The 16,249-nt window shown below is 41.9% G+C and overlaps 1 protein-coding gene across 1 annotated transcript in view; it reads right to left on the bottom strand.

Annotated features, from left to right (window-relative positions):
- Nucleotides 1-16,249, bottom strand: part of LOC112308470 (myosin-13) — a 67,304-nt gene that overhangs the window by 38,532 nt on the left and 12,523 nt on the right. The window contains exons 8-18 of the mRNA XM_053911955.1: nucleotides 14,172-14,264; nucleotides 10,364-10,427; nucleotides 10,177-10,275; nucleotides 9,971-10,074; nucleotides 9,075-9,213; nucleotides 6,362-6,480; nucleotides 5,483-5,632; nucleotides 5,194-5,364; nucleotides 3,596-3,905; nucleotides 1,637-1,710; nucleotides 1,454-1,541 (exon numbers count right to left, since the gene is read on the bottom strand). Coding sequence (XP_053767930.1) covers nucleotides 1,454-1,541; nucleotides 1,637-1,710; nucleotides 3,596-3,905; nucleotides 5,194-5,364; nucleotides 5,483-5,632; nucleotides 6,362-6,480; nucleotides 9,075-9,213; nucleotides 9,971-10,074; nucleotides 10,177-10,275; nucleotides 10,364-10,427; nucleotides 14,172-14,264 — 1,411 coding nt within the window. The remainder of the gene's footprint in view (nucleotides 1-1,453; nucleotides 1,542-1,636; nucleotides 1,711-3,595; nucleotides 3,906-5,193; nucleotides 5,365-5,482; nucleotides 5,633-6,361; nucleotides 6,481-9,074; nucleotides 9,214-9,970; nucleotides 10,075-10,176; nucleotides 10,276-10,363; nucleotides 10,428-14,171; nucleotides 14,265-16,249) is intronic.

Genomic DNA, 16,249 nt, shown 5'->3' with positions numbered 1-16,249 from the left:
CTGGGCTCCCGGGCAGGGCGCCGCCTGCCCCAGACACGGAGCGCCAAGGCAGTGTGGCGCGTTTTGCCTTTAGTTTAGACTTTAGAACCAACTTTCACAGAAAATAAACTCCACTAAATATAGTAGGCCAGGTTATTTGGGGCCTTAAAGTTTTTGGTTTTAAGTGATAGTAATGATAACAATTCCTATAGTATAATTATTATACATAATATTATTCTCATAATTATAATTACTCATGATTTTTATTATAATGGTAATAATACTGATAATAATCAACAGCCAACATTTACGGAATGTTCGCATTCAGCCTTATTTTAAATACTTGACTTATATTCATTCATTTAATCTCCGCAAACCTCTATAGCAGGTTAAATGCGTTAATGTTTACAAAGTGAGTATACATTTTATAAGTGCTCATTAAATAAGTAAGTGAATGAATAACTAAACGAATGAATGAATGAATGAATGAACACAAATTTTCTGCTTGCTTATAGAGCAGGAAGTTAAAGTACTTGGCTCAGGGTCCCAAGGGCAGTAGTAGGTGGAGCTGGGATTTCTCTCCTCCACCCTTTAGATCCTCTGTTCACCTGTAAGGTTGATGAAGCAGGTGTTCACTTGGGGGTCTGCAACCCATGTCTGAGGTAAGACAGCCTGACTGGGAGCAAGCTGCCCTGTAGCCTCAGCTCTGTGTGACAGTTTGTTTTGCCCTTTGTGACAAATGACCCCAAAACACAGCTATATGGTAAGAGTATTTATGAATCCAGGATACAGTGGTGGCTAGAGGCCTACTGTACTGCACAGCGTTCCATATGCCTGTGGTCTCATCCTCAGTTTTCTCATCTGTAAAATGAGGTTGTTACACTTGTGTCACAGAGAACTGTTGTCAGCAGTACAGACAATAGAAGAGAGTTACTGACATGCAATCTAGGCTTGGAAAACCGTTGCTATTGATGTTGTTTTTATTGTGGAGTACCTAAGATGATTCTTTGCCAATTCTAGTAGCTCTTCATGTTGGGGGAACAGGAACCAGAGCCCTTTAAGAACTGTATGAAAGTGATGGGTTTAATGTGTCCGTGAATGGTTACACAATACTTTGGATACAATCTCATAGGAGTGCTAGATAAGCCACGCAAGATGCCCAGTTGAATTTGAATTTCAGATAAGTAGCAAATAATTTTTTAGTATAAGTATATCCCCAAATATTGCACAAGTCATACTTACACTAAGACATTTTGCATTATCTGAATTCAAATTTAGCGGGTTGCCTGGTATTTTTATTGCACAACCTGGCAGCTCTGTTTCATAGACTACCTAGCAAGGGGATGAAGACCAGGCAGCTTTCCTCAGGGAGACACACGTGTGTTTCCCTGAACACACACACGAAAGCATGTGTGTGTGGACACACAGAATTGTGCACGTTTCAGGAGTTCGGTTCAGCTAGATTCTCACTCACCAGGAGTTTTGGTTTCATTGGGAATCAGACATCGCACAAAGTGAGGATGAGTGCTCCTCAGGTTGGTCATCAATTTGTTTAAATTTTCCTGGGACACAAACCAGAACAAGCACATTTACCTTAGCAAATGTTCTTTCACTGGGCAAAAAGACAACCGAAGGTGGAAGGTGCCAAAACACGAACCCTGAACACTGCCGACACGGTCTGGAAGGAGGAGCCCTTCTTCTTCCCGCCTTTCTTGCTGCCGCAGGAGTCACCTGAAGACAGATGCAGACTACATCAGTGGCAGCTCTGAGGACATCGCCTCTCACAGCCCTGGAAGTCTTGGTTTTCTTTTTTTTTTTCCTATTTATTTTATTGTTTATGATATTACAATTGTCCCATTCCCCCCGCCCCCCCTCCACCCATCTCCACCCCACCAGGCAATCCGCATCCCTTGTCCATGACCATGGCTCATGCAAATGTGTTCTTTGGCTGAGGGTTTTTATTTGTTTTTTTTTTTTAATGTGCCTTCAAACTACTTAGATTTGGGAATGCACATCTCTATCACTGAGAGAATGGGGTAGGGTGGGATGGAGGCGGCATTTAACTGGGAGAACAAGTTAGATTCTAGTATCCAAAGAGAATCTTTTCCTTTAGAAATCAGAGGTGAGGTTCAAGCCAGAATTTGGCAAGACTGAGACTTTCCTCTTGATGAGAGAGTAAGTGAGAACGATACAACTGGAGATTCTTAAGAATGGTTCACAAGTCCTTTCTTTTTATTTTCTAAAAAATAAAGTTAACTTAATTTGGAGTCAGTGACATTGGGTCTGCTTTTTCTGACTGTCTCCATGTCAGATTTAGTCTCTGGCACATAATCCAGATTTGTCCTGTGGGAAATGTCACGCCTTAGTTTCCCCCATTCCCCTCTCACTCCACCCCCCTATCCCCAGGGGCCACCACGACTCCGAGTTTGGGAAGAGGGAAGAGAGGCAGGAAAAGCCATTTCCACAGATCCACACGCACACGGGGCCTTGAAGCTAGAGTCCTGGTGTTATCTCTGAGTGAGGTTACTGAGAACCCCGATTAGGTTAGAAGAAGATGGTGTGAATTGTTTAAACTTGTGTCCATTGTTTATATCCCACTACTCAAAGTACACTAGACATCGATTTTTAAAAATGGCCTAATTATAGAATGAATTATTATATTGCATATACTTTCAAAATAAAAACATACATTTGTCAAATTTGTACATTTAAGATAATCCATTATTTTTAAACCCTATTTTGGCCATTATTTTAAAAAATCTATATGAATAACTTTAAAAAGTGATACTGGCTTATACAGGCACTTTGGAAAACAGTCTAGAAGTTCTTCAAGAAAGTTGTGCAAAGAGCTATCACACGACTCAGGGATTGTACTCTGAGGTATACACCCAGGAGAACTGACAACATATTTACACATAGAAACTTGTATGTAAATGGTGAAAGCAGCATTATTTACAATAGGTGAGAAGTGAAGACAAGCCAAATGTCCATCAATTAGTGAGTAGATGGACAAAATGTGTAACATACATACAATGGAATATTATTCATCTATAAAAGGAAGCGAAGTACTGATACCACAACATGAACCTTGAAAACATTAGGCTAAGTGAAAGCAGCCAGGCACAAAAGACCATCCAGTGCATGACTTCATTTATGTAAAATGTCCAGAGTAGACAAATCCATCGAGAGAGAAAGTAGATTACTCATTGTTAAGGCTTGGGCGAAGGGTGAGTGAGAAGTGACTGCTAATGGGTTGCAAAGGTGATGAAAATTTCTTGAATTAGTTAAGGGTGATGGTTTTTCAACCCTGAAAACATATTAAAACCACTGAATTATTGAAAGGATGAATTTTATGGTATATGAGTAATATCTCAATTAAAAACTGTTAAAGAATGTGGCACTGGCTCTCAAGTCCACTGAGAGGTTTGGTTTCGTTCCCCAGAACCATCTCTTAAGGAAGAGGACGAACAGGAGAAAGAAAAACGGGCATTGGAGATGGACAAATAAGGCAAGCTCAATGGGAAGCTTGTGTTGGCTACTGATTCCTTATAAGCAGCTTTGGGTTATGAGTAATTATGCAGAGATTTCCACTGGTTAAGAACAAGAAGAATTTCACCTGCTTCTGCACCAGCATAGTTGGAAAAAAGGAAGGACAGCAGCTTCAGTGACGACTTCTGGTACAGCCCGACCACCGTCTCATTCAGGGGGTCCTTGTTCTTGTCAAGCCAGCCGGCAATGTTGTAGTCCACGGTGCCCGCATAGTGCACCAGTGAGAAGTGGGCCTCAGCCTTGCCTTTGACAGCCTTGGGCTTCTGGAAGTTGTTGGACTTGCCCAGGTGCTGGTCATACAGCTTGTTCTTGAAGGAGGTGTCTGTGGCCTTGGGGAACATGCACTCCTCTTCCAGGATGGAGAAGATGCCCATAGGCTAGAAGGAGCACAACAGGCTTATACCTCAGTATTTGATGCTAGTATATTCCAATGACTCCATTGTCTGCAGGAGCCAAAGACGACCTCTTTGGTGTTGTCACTTTGTTACTAGGACCACTGGACTGTAAGTGCTGAAAGAGCAAGGCTCTTGGCCTGTTTGGTGCAATGATGGAATAGTGCTAGACATATAGTAGGTGCTTAATTAATATTTGTTGAACAAAAGTACACGGAACGAAATTATGTGTATAGAAGTGTAGCTCACTTTTAGCAATAGGTTTACAAAAACTGTAGTTATGTACATAGCTTCTGGAGGGCAGGCCCCTTGTAGTACAGGTTTCTACTACTAGGTGAGTGTTCTAGGAATCCATCTGTACCACTGTACCAGCTGGCATTGTTGTGAGAGGATGCATTCAGCTTAAGTGAATTTTTTTGAAGAGTCTTTCAAGTGTTTGCCTATTTCATGATGGGTGATTTACGAGTGCACCTACCCACACCATGCTCAGTGTTCAGCAATTTTTGACAAAAACAGCATGACCTCTATGTCCCACCCTCCCTATTCACCTGATCTCGCCCTGAGCAAATTTTTTTTGTTTCTCCAGATGAAAAAAGGCCTCAAAGAAAAACACTTTGCCAATGTGGAAGAGGAGAAACAAAAAATGGCAGAAGCACTAAAAAGCATCAAAATCAACAAGTTCAAAAACTGTTTTGAGCAGCAGAAAAAACATCTCAGTAGGTGTATTGCATCAAATGGAGGTGACTAAAGTTTAAACATGTAAGAATAAATACAGTTTTTTATAAATAAATTTTATTTTTTCGGATCCCCCTTATATGAGTAATATTTTAAACAATCATATCTGGATTTCTTAGTAGTCACTTCCAACACGACCAGTACTCAAAACACTATGGAATTCCTTTTTGTAAAGTTAATGGTATCTGCTTTTTTCGTAGTAACATTCCAAGGGCCCCACTGCTCCACAGTCCCCCCTCCATGGGTCTTTGGACAAGCCAGAGAGGTACAACATGCCATAGTCCCTGCTGGGCTCCCCATCATGTTCTTGGGGAGCCCTGGGATCTTAACCACTCATGCATCTCTCTAGATGTTTGAACAGCTTCTGGGTGCTTTCTAGACACTTAGGGTTTGTACATGAGGGGACCTGACTCTCTGAGGGCTCACAGCCTGGCAGTGAGTGGTGAGGGGCAGCAATGTATTAGCAGGAAAGAGAGGAAAGAGGTGATGGTCCCAACTAAAGAGCAGCCGACCCTGGGGAGTACAATGACTTCTTTACCTTCTCGATGAGCTCGATGCAGGCAGCCAGGTCCATCCCGAAGTCAATGAACTCCCACTCGATGCCTTCCTTCTTGTACTCCTCCTGCTCCAGCACGAACATGTGGTGGTTGAAAAACTGTTGCAGTTTCTCGTTGGTGAAGTTGATGCACAGCTGCTCCAGGCTGTTGAACTGGTTGTTTCAAATAAAAAGCAGTTTGAGTGAGTTTGGAAAATTCAGTGGGAATTCAGCAAAGCAGACATAAAGTGGAAGGGCATTTTTAGACCAGTCATTTACTCAAACAACTCACATCAAAGATCTCAAAGCCAGCGATGTCCAACACCCCAATGAAGTACTGCCTGGGCTGCCTGGTGTCCAGCTGCTGGTTGATGCGGGTGACCATCCACAGGAACATCTTCTCATAGACAGCTTTGGCCAGAGCACCCACTGCATTGATCACCTTAAGGAAGGATCACCCACTCAGCCCTCAGATTAGTGTTTTTAAGGTTGTATTCAGTTGAAACATACTAAGTTGATGTCTTGAAGATTAAAAGCAGCTGGAAACTGACAATTTCATATAGTTCAACTGAATATTAAATAGTTCTTGAGTCTCATCATGTTTTCCCTTTTCTGAGAACTATCCCATTTTGTAAAGATAGTTTTCTAGCAACCATGGTTGTAACACATGACTTTAGCCCCTGGCCACACTTAACTGAAGCAGACGTTCATGTCTGATCCAAGTTGGGTTAAAAAGAAGGTCTCTCCTGAGAATCTGGAAGTGAGATAAAAAACCACTGGTCTCAGTCTCAGGGTGAGGGTTAACCAGGGAGACATAAAGCTGGAAGCTATGGGGTGGCAGTGGACAGGAGAGGTGGAGAAAGTTTATCTGCCAGTGAGGCCTCAACAGAAAAGTAGAGCAAGGACATCCCTTGGAACCCCAGAGAAGGAGTGTAGAGAGGGTGCCTGGCTGCAGAGGGCTCTTCAGTTCCTGGCTCCAGGCCCTTGTGACACCCAACAGGTACTCCATGATTTGCATCCCTTGATTTTACCCTTGAGGCTTAAGAATGAATTACCCCTTAATGTTGAAGCCAGTTTCATATGTATTTCTGCTGCCTGCAACCAAACAACTTTAAGATGATGGTTAAAATAACAAAATACCTGAGTCATCTAGATTCAAAACATCTGTTACCTGCTGGACATTTTGCCCTTTGGTGACATATTCATTCCCAACCTTCACCCTTGGACAGCACAGGCCTTTCAGCATTTCTGCAGAATTCAGACCCATCAGGTATCCGACTTTGTCAGCCACTGGAGGAAGAGGGAAATGGCAACACACAAAAACAGCAGCTGCTAAAGTGTCCAGCTAGGCCCTGGCTCCTCCCAGAAACAGTCTCTATAACCCTGCTTGATGTTTTTATGTTCTCTTATGCACACCAGACCCAGACTTGTCCCATGAAGCTTAAACTCCATAGTCCAGAGCTCTAGGTTTAAAAAAAATTTTCCACTGGCCTTCTAGATGCAATCTTTAATGATAGGTTGATCTTGATCTACTGATATTTAAATTTTATTTCAAAATACGGTAACAGGATTATTGGAGTCTGATAATACAACAAAATGTTAAGCACCTTTCTAATGTGTACATGACACACTGTACTAATAGACGAGAGAGAAGTACGAAACCTTGACCCAGGTTTTAAGTGTTTGAAGATGGTCCAAAGTAGTTGACTTTTGGCAATTTGTAGTTCATTGGGAGTGCAGTTAACTTTGGGGTCAACCTGGCTCTTGATATTATGCTCATCAAAAGGTAGAGAAATGCTGCTCCCCAGGGACAACTCCTCCTTGGTTCACACTATCACTTCTTAGCTGATTAGGGACACATGTTAATAAAAATCCACATGTTAATAACTTATTAAATACTTATTAAGTACTAAGTACTTAATAAGAGGCTGACTGTGCACTTTCCTCCTTGCTCAAACTACTCTTTTTTCCCCGCTGTGTGCATTTTGGCAGATGGTAACATTATTCTTCTAGTCACTTAAACTTGAAAGTGTGGGGTGATTATATCCTTCCTCCTCACTTCTGGCATGCCTGTATCAGACAGGCAGCACGTCCTGCTCATTTCACCTTCAAAATAGCTGGTCTTGCCCTTGTTCCCAAGAGTTGTGGAACAGTATGGTGACAGAGGGCCTGGGCTGTAGAGTTCGGCTGCCGGGGTTCAGGTTTTGTTTGTGCTTCCTTATGCCTCAGTTTTGCCATTTGTGAACTGGGGGATGGTGATGACACCCTATTGATTGGGTTGTGGTGAAGGGGCCTGGGGCAGAGTGAGCACTCAGTGTGGGTTCACTGGGATGGGTGTCATCATCAGAGGAGCTCAGGCCCCAGCTGTGGCCCCCACTTTCCCCTTTTCCAGGCCCTTTCTGATCCTGAACACCGAGCACATGGCCACTGGGGCTGGAAGGGGCCTGGGCCCCTGCTGTAATATATGTCAATATGATCTGCTCTTGCTGAGAAGCTTGACAATTTTTTTCAAGGTTCCACACTCTTGGTGAGTCTGACTATTTACAGATTAATTCCAGGTTGTCACACATACATTCCCTGCTACTTAGAGCAGCCATGGTTTCTGGTGCCTACCACATACATTCTAAACCACTTATCCTGTGGGAAGGCACTCAACGCCTTCCCAAATGGATGCCAAAACCATCGCTTTTTATTCTCATCTCTTACAGATCCAGTACACATACCCTCTCCCGTAGCCCGCCTGACCACTGTTGCTTCTCAGTCTCCATCACACTCCTTCCTCTGCCCCATGGCTCATGCCATTTCCTCTGACTAGGTGGCCCTCTCACCCTCACCTTTCAGAGCCCTACCCACCCTTCAGAGTCCATGTCAGCACCCTGCTTCCCCAGGAGGCCTTCTTTGACTACCCCAATCAGAAGCGTTTCCTGCTCTGATGCCCTGAGTTTCTCTCCGGGTTCCTGATAGGCAGGATTCCAAGATGGTGCCCAAGATTTGCGTCCCCTGGTGTACATTCCCCATATAATCCCCTCTTTTGCTTGTGGGTGAAACCTGTGAATGTGACAGGATATTATTCCTTGGATGAGGTTACTAATTAGCTGGCTTTGAGTTAATAAAAAGAGAGATTTATCTTGGGCGAACCAAACCTAGTCAGATGGGTCTTTATGGGCAGTGATAAAGTCATATCCCTATTTTTGGCCTTTAATTCAAGGCTATTGTTCCCTCCTGTCACCTGGGGTTCAGTACACACTGCATTTGAGACATGATGATGCATGAGCAGGGGCATGTGGTGGGTGGGTTCTGCTGCTGTCATCCCCTCCCACTGCTCTCTGCCCTGTTTCCTGGCCTCTTGGGGATGAGGCAGAGGGGAATGGTGAGATCACCCATGTGAAAGTCATGGGCAGGAAGATTTGTACACTGGTCCTTTGCTCAGGGTCAAGTTCAACAAATGTCAGAGTGGAAGGAAAGAGATGGGAAGGTGATACCTAGCTGCCACCTTGCTAAAGTCTTTGTTTCAGGTCTATCTAGGTGATTAGGAAAGCATTCTGGGTATCGATCATGATATGCACAGAGAGAAAGTGAAGTTCACTTAACCATAGCCTCTCATAAACATCCACCTTAAAATAATTGGTAAACTGTGATGGGGAGAGATAGCAGGGTGGGTGGTGATTATTCATTTAAGAGAATTACACTTTTCGTTTTCCAAAGATTCCCCACTACAGGATTCTTTGACCGAGTGAATAAACTCCCCCAGCATGTGTACAGTGAGCTTTGGACAACTCAAATTCAATTTGTAAAATTTTTGAAGAGCAGCTCTTACAGTGAACAAAAAGTTTATCTCACACATGAACACAGGTGGAGGGTCAATCCCAGGTGCGATGGGTTACCTTCGGTGCCGTCTGGCTCTGCCTGCTCCTCCCGCTGTTTCTGCTTGAACTTCATGTTTCCGTAGTGCATCACAGCGCCTGTGAGCTTATAGATCCCAACCTTCTCCTCAGAGCTGAAGCCCAGGATGTCAATGGCATTCTGGGAATTAAAAAAGCACAGCATCATAGTAGGACTCAGGGATCCAAATGCAGCTTTCCCCTGGCAAAGCCCTCACCCTTTCATACAGCATGTGATCTGCCCAAATAAGTGGATAGCAAGTGGGCAATAGTTAGCTAGGAATTGAAACTATTTCTTTAACATGTTTGTGTGGGTAGGTGGAGGTTATGGGAAGAAAATGTGAATAACTGTTTTCTTTCATTTACTAAGAACTGATTTAAATCCTTTCCCACTGTACATAGATTTGGGAAATATGTTTTGGATGAGGCCAGTAGGAGCCATTGTGTGATCCAGGGAGAAGGAAGTCCCATGAATAGGTCTGAGAATTAGTATCCAACAGCTTGAGAGGTTGGCATTGTGATCCAGGAATTCCAGTAACGTTCAGAATCAAGACAGTGTGGCATCATGGCATATTAGAACTGAAAGGGTAGATTGTCAAAGAGAATACCTTCATTTTCTGGATGAAAAGAACCAACTTCTGCAGAGCCCCTTTCTGTATTAGGCATGGAGTCAGGCACCACCCATGTGTTATCTCATTAAGTCCCTGTGGAAACCTTGTAGGTGTACAGATTTGTCTAAATTTCCAGGTGAAGAATAGAGGTTCCAAGAATGGTAAGTAATCTGCCCCAAGTCATATAGACAGGATGTGATAAGACTGGGACTGGAGATAACATGGGGTCACTTCAAAGCTTATAGCAATAACTCTAAGCTTAAATAAGTGAGTAAACACAATGCTTACATCCGTTGCCAACAGCTCTTCACTGTCATCAATGCTACCCACGGTGACCTCTCCTTGGCTCACGAAGGGGAAGTCAAAGGGATTGGTTGTGATCAGAAGCAGGTCTGCAAAACACAAAGGTCCCTTTAGCATCTCAGGCACAACTTACTCTGATGTTTTTCAATGTGACTGATTCGGAAGATGAGAACAATATTATAAGAACTTACCAATTAGTTCTGGCTTCTTGTTTGACATGATTTGGTAAAAAATATGATAGCTTCTCTCACTGGATAACTGAAATGTCACTCTGGATTTTTCTAAGAGATCTGAGGTAACAAAAATAATGTGATTTCTGGTTCCTGAGAGATGGCTGTGTGGCCCAATATGAAGTTACCAAATAGCGTTTAGACTCACAGGTTTCAATGTCTGCCGATGCCAGTTTTCCTGTGGCTCCAAAATGAATCCGAATGAACTTCCCCTGTCCAATTTGCAGGTGGACAAACACCACAATTATTTTACTTCAATGGTACTGTGGCTGGCCTCTGCTAGGTGCTACCACAGAGGGGTGGGAAGTGTAGGGTCAGGGAAGAAGGAATGCTGGAAGCATGAGGGCTTCCTTTCCCTCTGTTTGCCTGGTACCCAGAGTCCTGAGGTTGAGCCAGCCAAGACTCAGGTAGCTCTACCCAAAGTGCCCGGCCTTGTACCTATAGCGCTGGGGATCCCAAAGGCTTCCTCTCCAGCTCTCTGCTTGGGACCACCTCCCTTCAGACTTCTTGGTTTATCCTACTCTCATGTACCTGGATTCTCAAACTCTTTTTTTTAAATTTAGTTTTCATTGAATTTATTGGGGTGACTGGTTAATAAAATTAGGTTTCCAGTATACACTTCTAAAATACACCAATCTGTATATTGTATTGTATGTTTACCACCTTAAGTCAAGTCTCCTTCTGTAACCATTTATCCCTCCCCTTTACCCTCTTCTATCCCTTTCCTTCTAGTAATCACCATATTGTTGTCTGTGTCTATGAGTTTTTTTGCTTAATTCCTTCACCTTTTTTATCTAGCCATCACCTTCTGACAGCTGCCAGTCTGTTCTCTGTCTCTATGAGTCTTTTTCTCTTTTGTTTATTTGCTTATTTTGTTATTAGATTCCACATTTATGTGAAATCATATGGTATTAGTCTTTCTCTGACTGGCTTATTACACTTAGCATGATACCCCCTAGGTCCATCCATGCTGTCACAAAAGGTCAGGTTTCTTTTTTTATGGCTGAATAGTATTCCATTGTGTAAATGTACCACAGCTTTTTTATTCACTCATCTACTGATGGACACTTGAGCTGCTTCCAAATCTTGGCTGTTGTAAATAGCACTGCAATGCACATAAAGGTGTGTATATTCTTTTGAACAAATGTTTCAGGTTTCTTCGAATGTATTCCCAGAAGTGAAATTGCTGCGTCGTAAGGCAGTTACATTTTTAACATTTTGAGGAAACTCCATACTACAGTGGCTGCCAGTCTGCATTCCTACCAGCAGTGCATGAGGGTTCCCTTTTCTCCACATCTTCCCAACACTTGGTGTTTGTTGATTTATTGATGAGAGCTACTCTGACAGATGTGAGGTGATATCTTATTGTGTTTTTACTTTGTATTTCTCTGATGATTAGGGATGTTGAGCATCTTTTCATGTGTTACTGGCCATCTGTCCTCTTTGGAGAAGTGTCTATTCAGGTCCTTTTCCCGCTTTTTAATTGCATGTTTTTCTTGGTGTCGAGTTGTATAAGTTCTTTATACATTTTGGATACTAACTCCTTATCAGATGTATCATTGGTGAATATGTTCTCCCATTCAGTGGGTTGTCTTTTTATTTTATTGATGGTTTCTTTCACTGTGCAAAAACCTTTGAGTTTGATGTAGTCCCATTGGTTTATTTTTTCTTTTGGAGATATATCAGAAAAAATATTGCTATTAGAAATGTCCAAGATTTTGCTGCCTATGTTTTGTTCTAGGATTTTGATGGTTTGAGTCTCATATTTAAGTCTTTAATGCATTTTGAGTTTATTCTTTTGTATGGTGTAAGAGGGTGGTATAGTCTCATTTTTTTGCATGTATCTGTCCAGTTTTCCCAACACCATTTATTGAAAAAATTGTCTTTAGCCCATTGTATGTTCTTGCCTCCTTTGTCAAATGTTAATTGACAATAAAGGCATGAGTTGATTTCTGGGCTCTCTATTTGGTTCCATTGATCTATATATCTGTTTTTATGCTGTTTTGTAACAGAACCATGCTGTTTTGATTACTATGGCCTTGTAGTATAGTTTGATATAAAGTAGTATGTTATCTCCAACTATGTTCTCCTTTCTAAAGATTGCTGAGGCTATTTGGAGTCTTTTTGTGGTTCCATATAAAATTTTGTAATATTTGTTCTAGTTCTGTGAAATACGATTAGTAACTTGATAGTAATTGTGCTGAATCTACAGATTGCTTTGAATAGTATGAACATTTTAATAATGTTAATTCTTTCTATCCATGAACACAGCATGTGCCTCCACTCATTTGGATCTTCTTTCATTTCTTTCTTACACTGAAGAAAGTGTAAGAAAGTGTAAGAAAGAAAGTGTACACTGCTCTTCAGTGTAAGAAAGAAATGAAAGAAGAGATCAAAGAAGAAGTAAGAACTCAGACCCACTCAGAGTCTTTCCCTTTTGGAGAGCAAGAGGTAAAATTGTGTGTGTGTGTGTATACTCCTTGCTTACCTTATTTGCTTAAGTGATCTCTGCCACACTGTGAGTAAATCTGAGGGCAAAAATGTTGCCTTCCTTTCTTACTCACAGTCTTGCATGTAGTTGGTACTCAAGAATATTCTCAATATTTTCTGAATAAAAGTTAAGAAGATTTAGTGAGGCCTTGGCCAGTAGCTCATTTGGTTAGAGCATCATCTGGATACACCAAGGTTGCGGGTTAGATTCCTGGTAAAGGCACATACAAGAATCAACCAATGAATGCATAAATAAATAGAACAATAAATACATAAACACATAAATAAATGTTAGCGAAGGGTCAGTGGAGCTATGTTTGATTGTAAGTGTTTGGTCTTCAGTACTTTTATCTGTGTAATGGAGGATGATGGAAATATTTGCCTGTGCATGTTTGTTTGGAGGGTGAGAGGTGAACAGAATAACAAGAACCATTGTGACTTCTGCGTCGGAGCCAAGAGGAGAGGCCTCTGGAAAAATAAATTGGAGTGACACTGGGGAGTAACTGAAACCATTGTCTTCTACTTTAAGCTGATGCCAGGTTAGTGCAATAACTAACTTGGTCCATGCATGTGTAGCACATCTCTGCTGTGTAACATGTACCCAGGTCCCCTACAAGGGAGAGTTCAGATGTGCATCAGGAAGACAGACGTGCAAATGGGCAATGCACAGTGGACCAAGGGAAAGAAAGCAGGGTCAGGGCTTAAAGCCACAGTTTTCAATTCAAGCATCTACTTTCTTATCAAATATGGTTTTATCTTGGAGAACTAGCAGTAAAATGCAAGCTTGGTAGCATCCAGCTATTGACATATATGAAGTTTTGATGTGCTTTTGCAACTGTAGGCATAAATGAAGGCTTCACCTTAGGGTTCTTGCCCCACTAGCCAATGAAATTAGGTAAAGGGTTGGATTTTTGTGGGGTTTTTCCTAATGTGGAAATAAATACTTCTTCAGTTGAGCTAATACTAAGTGAAATATTGATGGATGAGCATATCCTTCAATATATCAACTTATTCCCAATTTTTGAGCACTTACGCCTTCAACAGGTTTTACCTACCCTCAATGCCTTCTGACTTGGAAGAGTTTAAATCTGCTAACTTACTTCACACTAAGGTTTCTGTGGCTAATAAGTCAATGGATATTGCTCAGTGGGTTTCTGCATTTTAAAATGTATCCACTAAGTGATACCAATTTTAAGCATAAAGGAATTGCTCCCTGCTTGTGACTTCAGGATGCTCTGAGGTGATGCTGACTAGTTAGGGAAATAGTTAAATCCTCCCTCTGCCATAAATAAGCCAACACTATTTGCAAAATGTATGGGGAACATCCCAGTTGGATAGACTGATCTGAATCACTTGGGGAGAGAATAAGGCCAGGTATATTCTAGTTTATGTGGCAATTTTCATATCCAGCATCAGAAGAAAGGGTCTGTTTTGGGGGGATAATTGAAAACTGGACTGGGTCTTACAAATCTCGATGAGTTGTCATTTCTCACAGTCTTGGCATTTCCAAAGGCCTCCAGCAGGGGGTTGGCCTGGATGATCTGATCCTCCAGGGTCCCCTAATATAAACAAGACAAAGAAAAGAGAGGACATTGAATATCTTCTGAAGTAACCCCTTGGTGACACAAAAGTGTGGATGCTCTGGGCATGGTCCAAGGAGAGATGTTGACCAGCCCAGCCTGGTGGTCCATGCAGATGTTCAAAGTTACCTACAACCCCACCCCATCTGAGGAGTCTTCAAGGTCCCACCCTAGAGAGGCTTTTATTTGAACAACATCAGAGTGCCTTCTGCCACGCCACATTCCAAGCTCCATCCTGCTTTCTCTGAATGCCTTTCTTTTCTAATAACATTTCATCACAGATCTTGGATTTTTAGAATATATACCCCTGTTACTGCATGCATCATGACTTATGGAATATAGACATATGGGTTCAGAAGTATACATATAAATATTAAGTGAGCCATGAAAGTGATCCAAGAGATTATATGATAGAAGTGTGATTCTCAAAAAAATTTTTCAGTATCGAAAAATATTTCATGAGGATGATTCCTCAGAAGTCCACTTATAAAAAGTAGAGTTTTTTTATCCCCACCCCCCTCCATGATAGTTTATCGTCCTGGTTCTGGTGAACACCTAAGGCTCCGCCCCTTTAGGTAACAGATGTGCCAAGACAAAAAAAAAAAAAGGCCCAAATGACAGAACACTTCAAAGCTCCAGAAAAAAATACAACTAAGCGAGGAAGAGATAGCCAACCTATCAGATGCACAGTTCAAAACCCTGGTTATTAAGAGGCTCACAGAATTGGTTGAATTTGTTCGAAAACTAGATGAAAAAATGAAGGTTATGCTAAGAGAAACAAAGGAAAATGTACAGGGAACCAATAGTGATGGGAAGGAAACTGGGACTCAAATCAACAGTGCAGACCAGAAGGAAGAAAGAAACATCCAATCAGAAAAGAATGAAGAAACAAGAATTCAGAAAAATGAGGAGAGGCTTAGGAACCTCCAGGACATCTTGAAATGTTCCAACATCCGAATTATAGGGGTGCCAGAAGGAGAAGAGGAAGAACAAAAAATTGAAAACTTATTTGACCAAATAATGAAGGAGAACTTCCCCAGTCTGGCAAAGGAAATAGACTTCTAGGAAGTCCAGGAAGCTCAGAGAGTCCCAAAGAAGCTGGACCCAAGGAGGATCACACCAAGGCACATCATAATTACATTACCCAAGATTACACAGAAGGAGAGAATCCTAGAAGCAGCAAGAGAAAAGGACATAGTTACCTACAAAGGAGTTCCCATAAGACTGTCAGCTGATTTCTCCAAAGAGACCTTATAGGCAAGAAGGGGCTGGCAAGAAGTATTCCAAGTCATGAAAGGCAAGGGCCTACATCCAAGATTACTGTATCCAGCAAAGCTATCATTTAGAATGGAAGGGAAGATAAAGTGCTTCTCAGATAAGGTCAAGTTAAAGAAGTTCATCATCACCAAGCCATTATTATATGAAATGTTAAAGGGAGTTACCTAAGAAAAAGAAGATCAAAAATAGGAACAGTAAAAATGACAGCAAACTCACAGTTATTAATGACCACACCTAGAACAAAAACAAGAGCAAACTAGGCAAACAACTAGAACAGGAACAGAACCATAGAGATGGAGATCACATGGAGGGTTGTCAATAGAGGACTGGGAGGGGGAGAGGGGGGGAAAGGTACAGATAATAAGTAGCATAGATGATAGGTGGAAAATAGACAGGGGGAGGGTAAGAATAGTGTAGGAAATGTAGAAGCCAAAGAACTTATAAGTATGACCCATGGACATGAACTATAGGGGGGGAATGTGGGGGTGGGCAGGATGGAGTTGAGTGAAGGGGCAGAAATGGGACAACTGTAATAGCATAATCAATAAATATATCAAAAAAAAAAACCCAGTCCAGATTGAGATAATGGTGAATACGAAGATCTTGTGTTAGGAGGATGCTGGACAGTTTGAAAGAAGAGCAAGGAAGCCAGTGTGGCTGGAGCTGAGCCAGTGGGTCAGAGTAGT

Source organism: Desmodus rotundus, chromosome 9 (assembly GCF_022682495.2).
Source record: "Desmodus rotundus isolate HL8 chromosome 9, HLdesRot8A.1, whole genome shotgun sequence".
Taxonomy (NCBI): domain Eukaryota; kingdom Metazoa; phylum Chordata; class Mammalia; order Chiroptera; family Phyllostomidae; genus Desmodus; species Desmodus rotundus.
The sequence above is the reverse complement of the archived record's forward strand: the minus strand, read 5'-3'. Positions and strand labels throughout refer to the sequence as shown.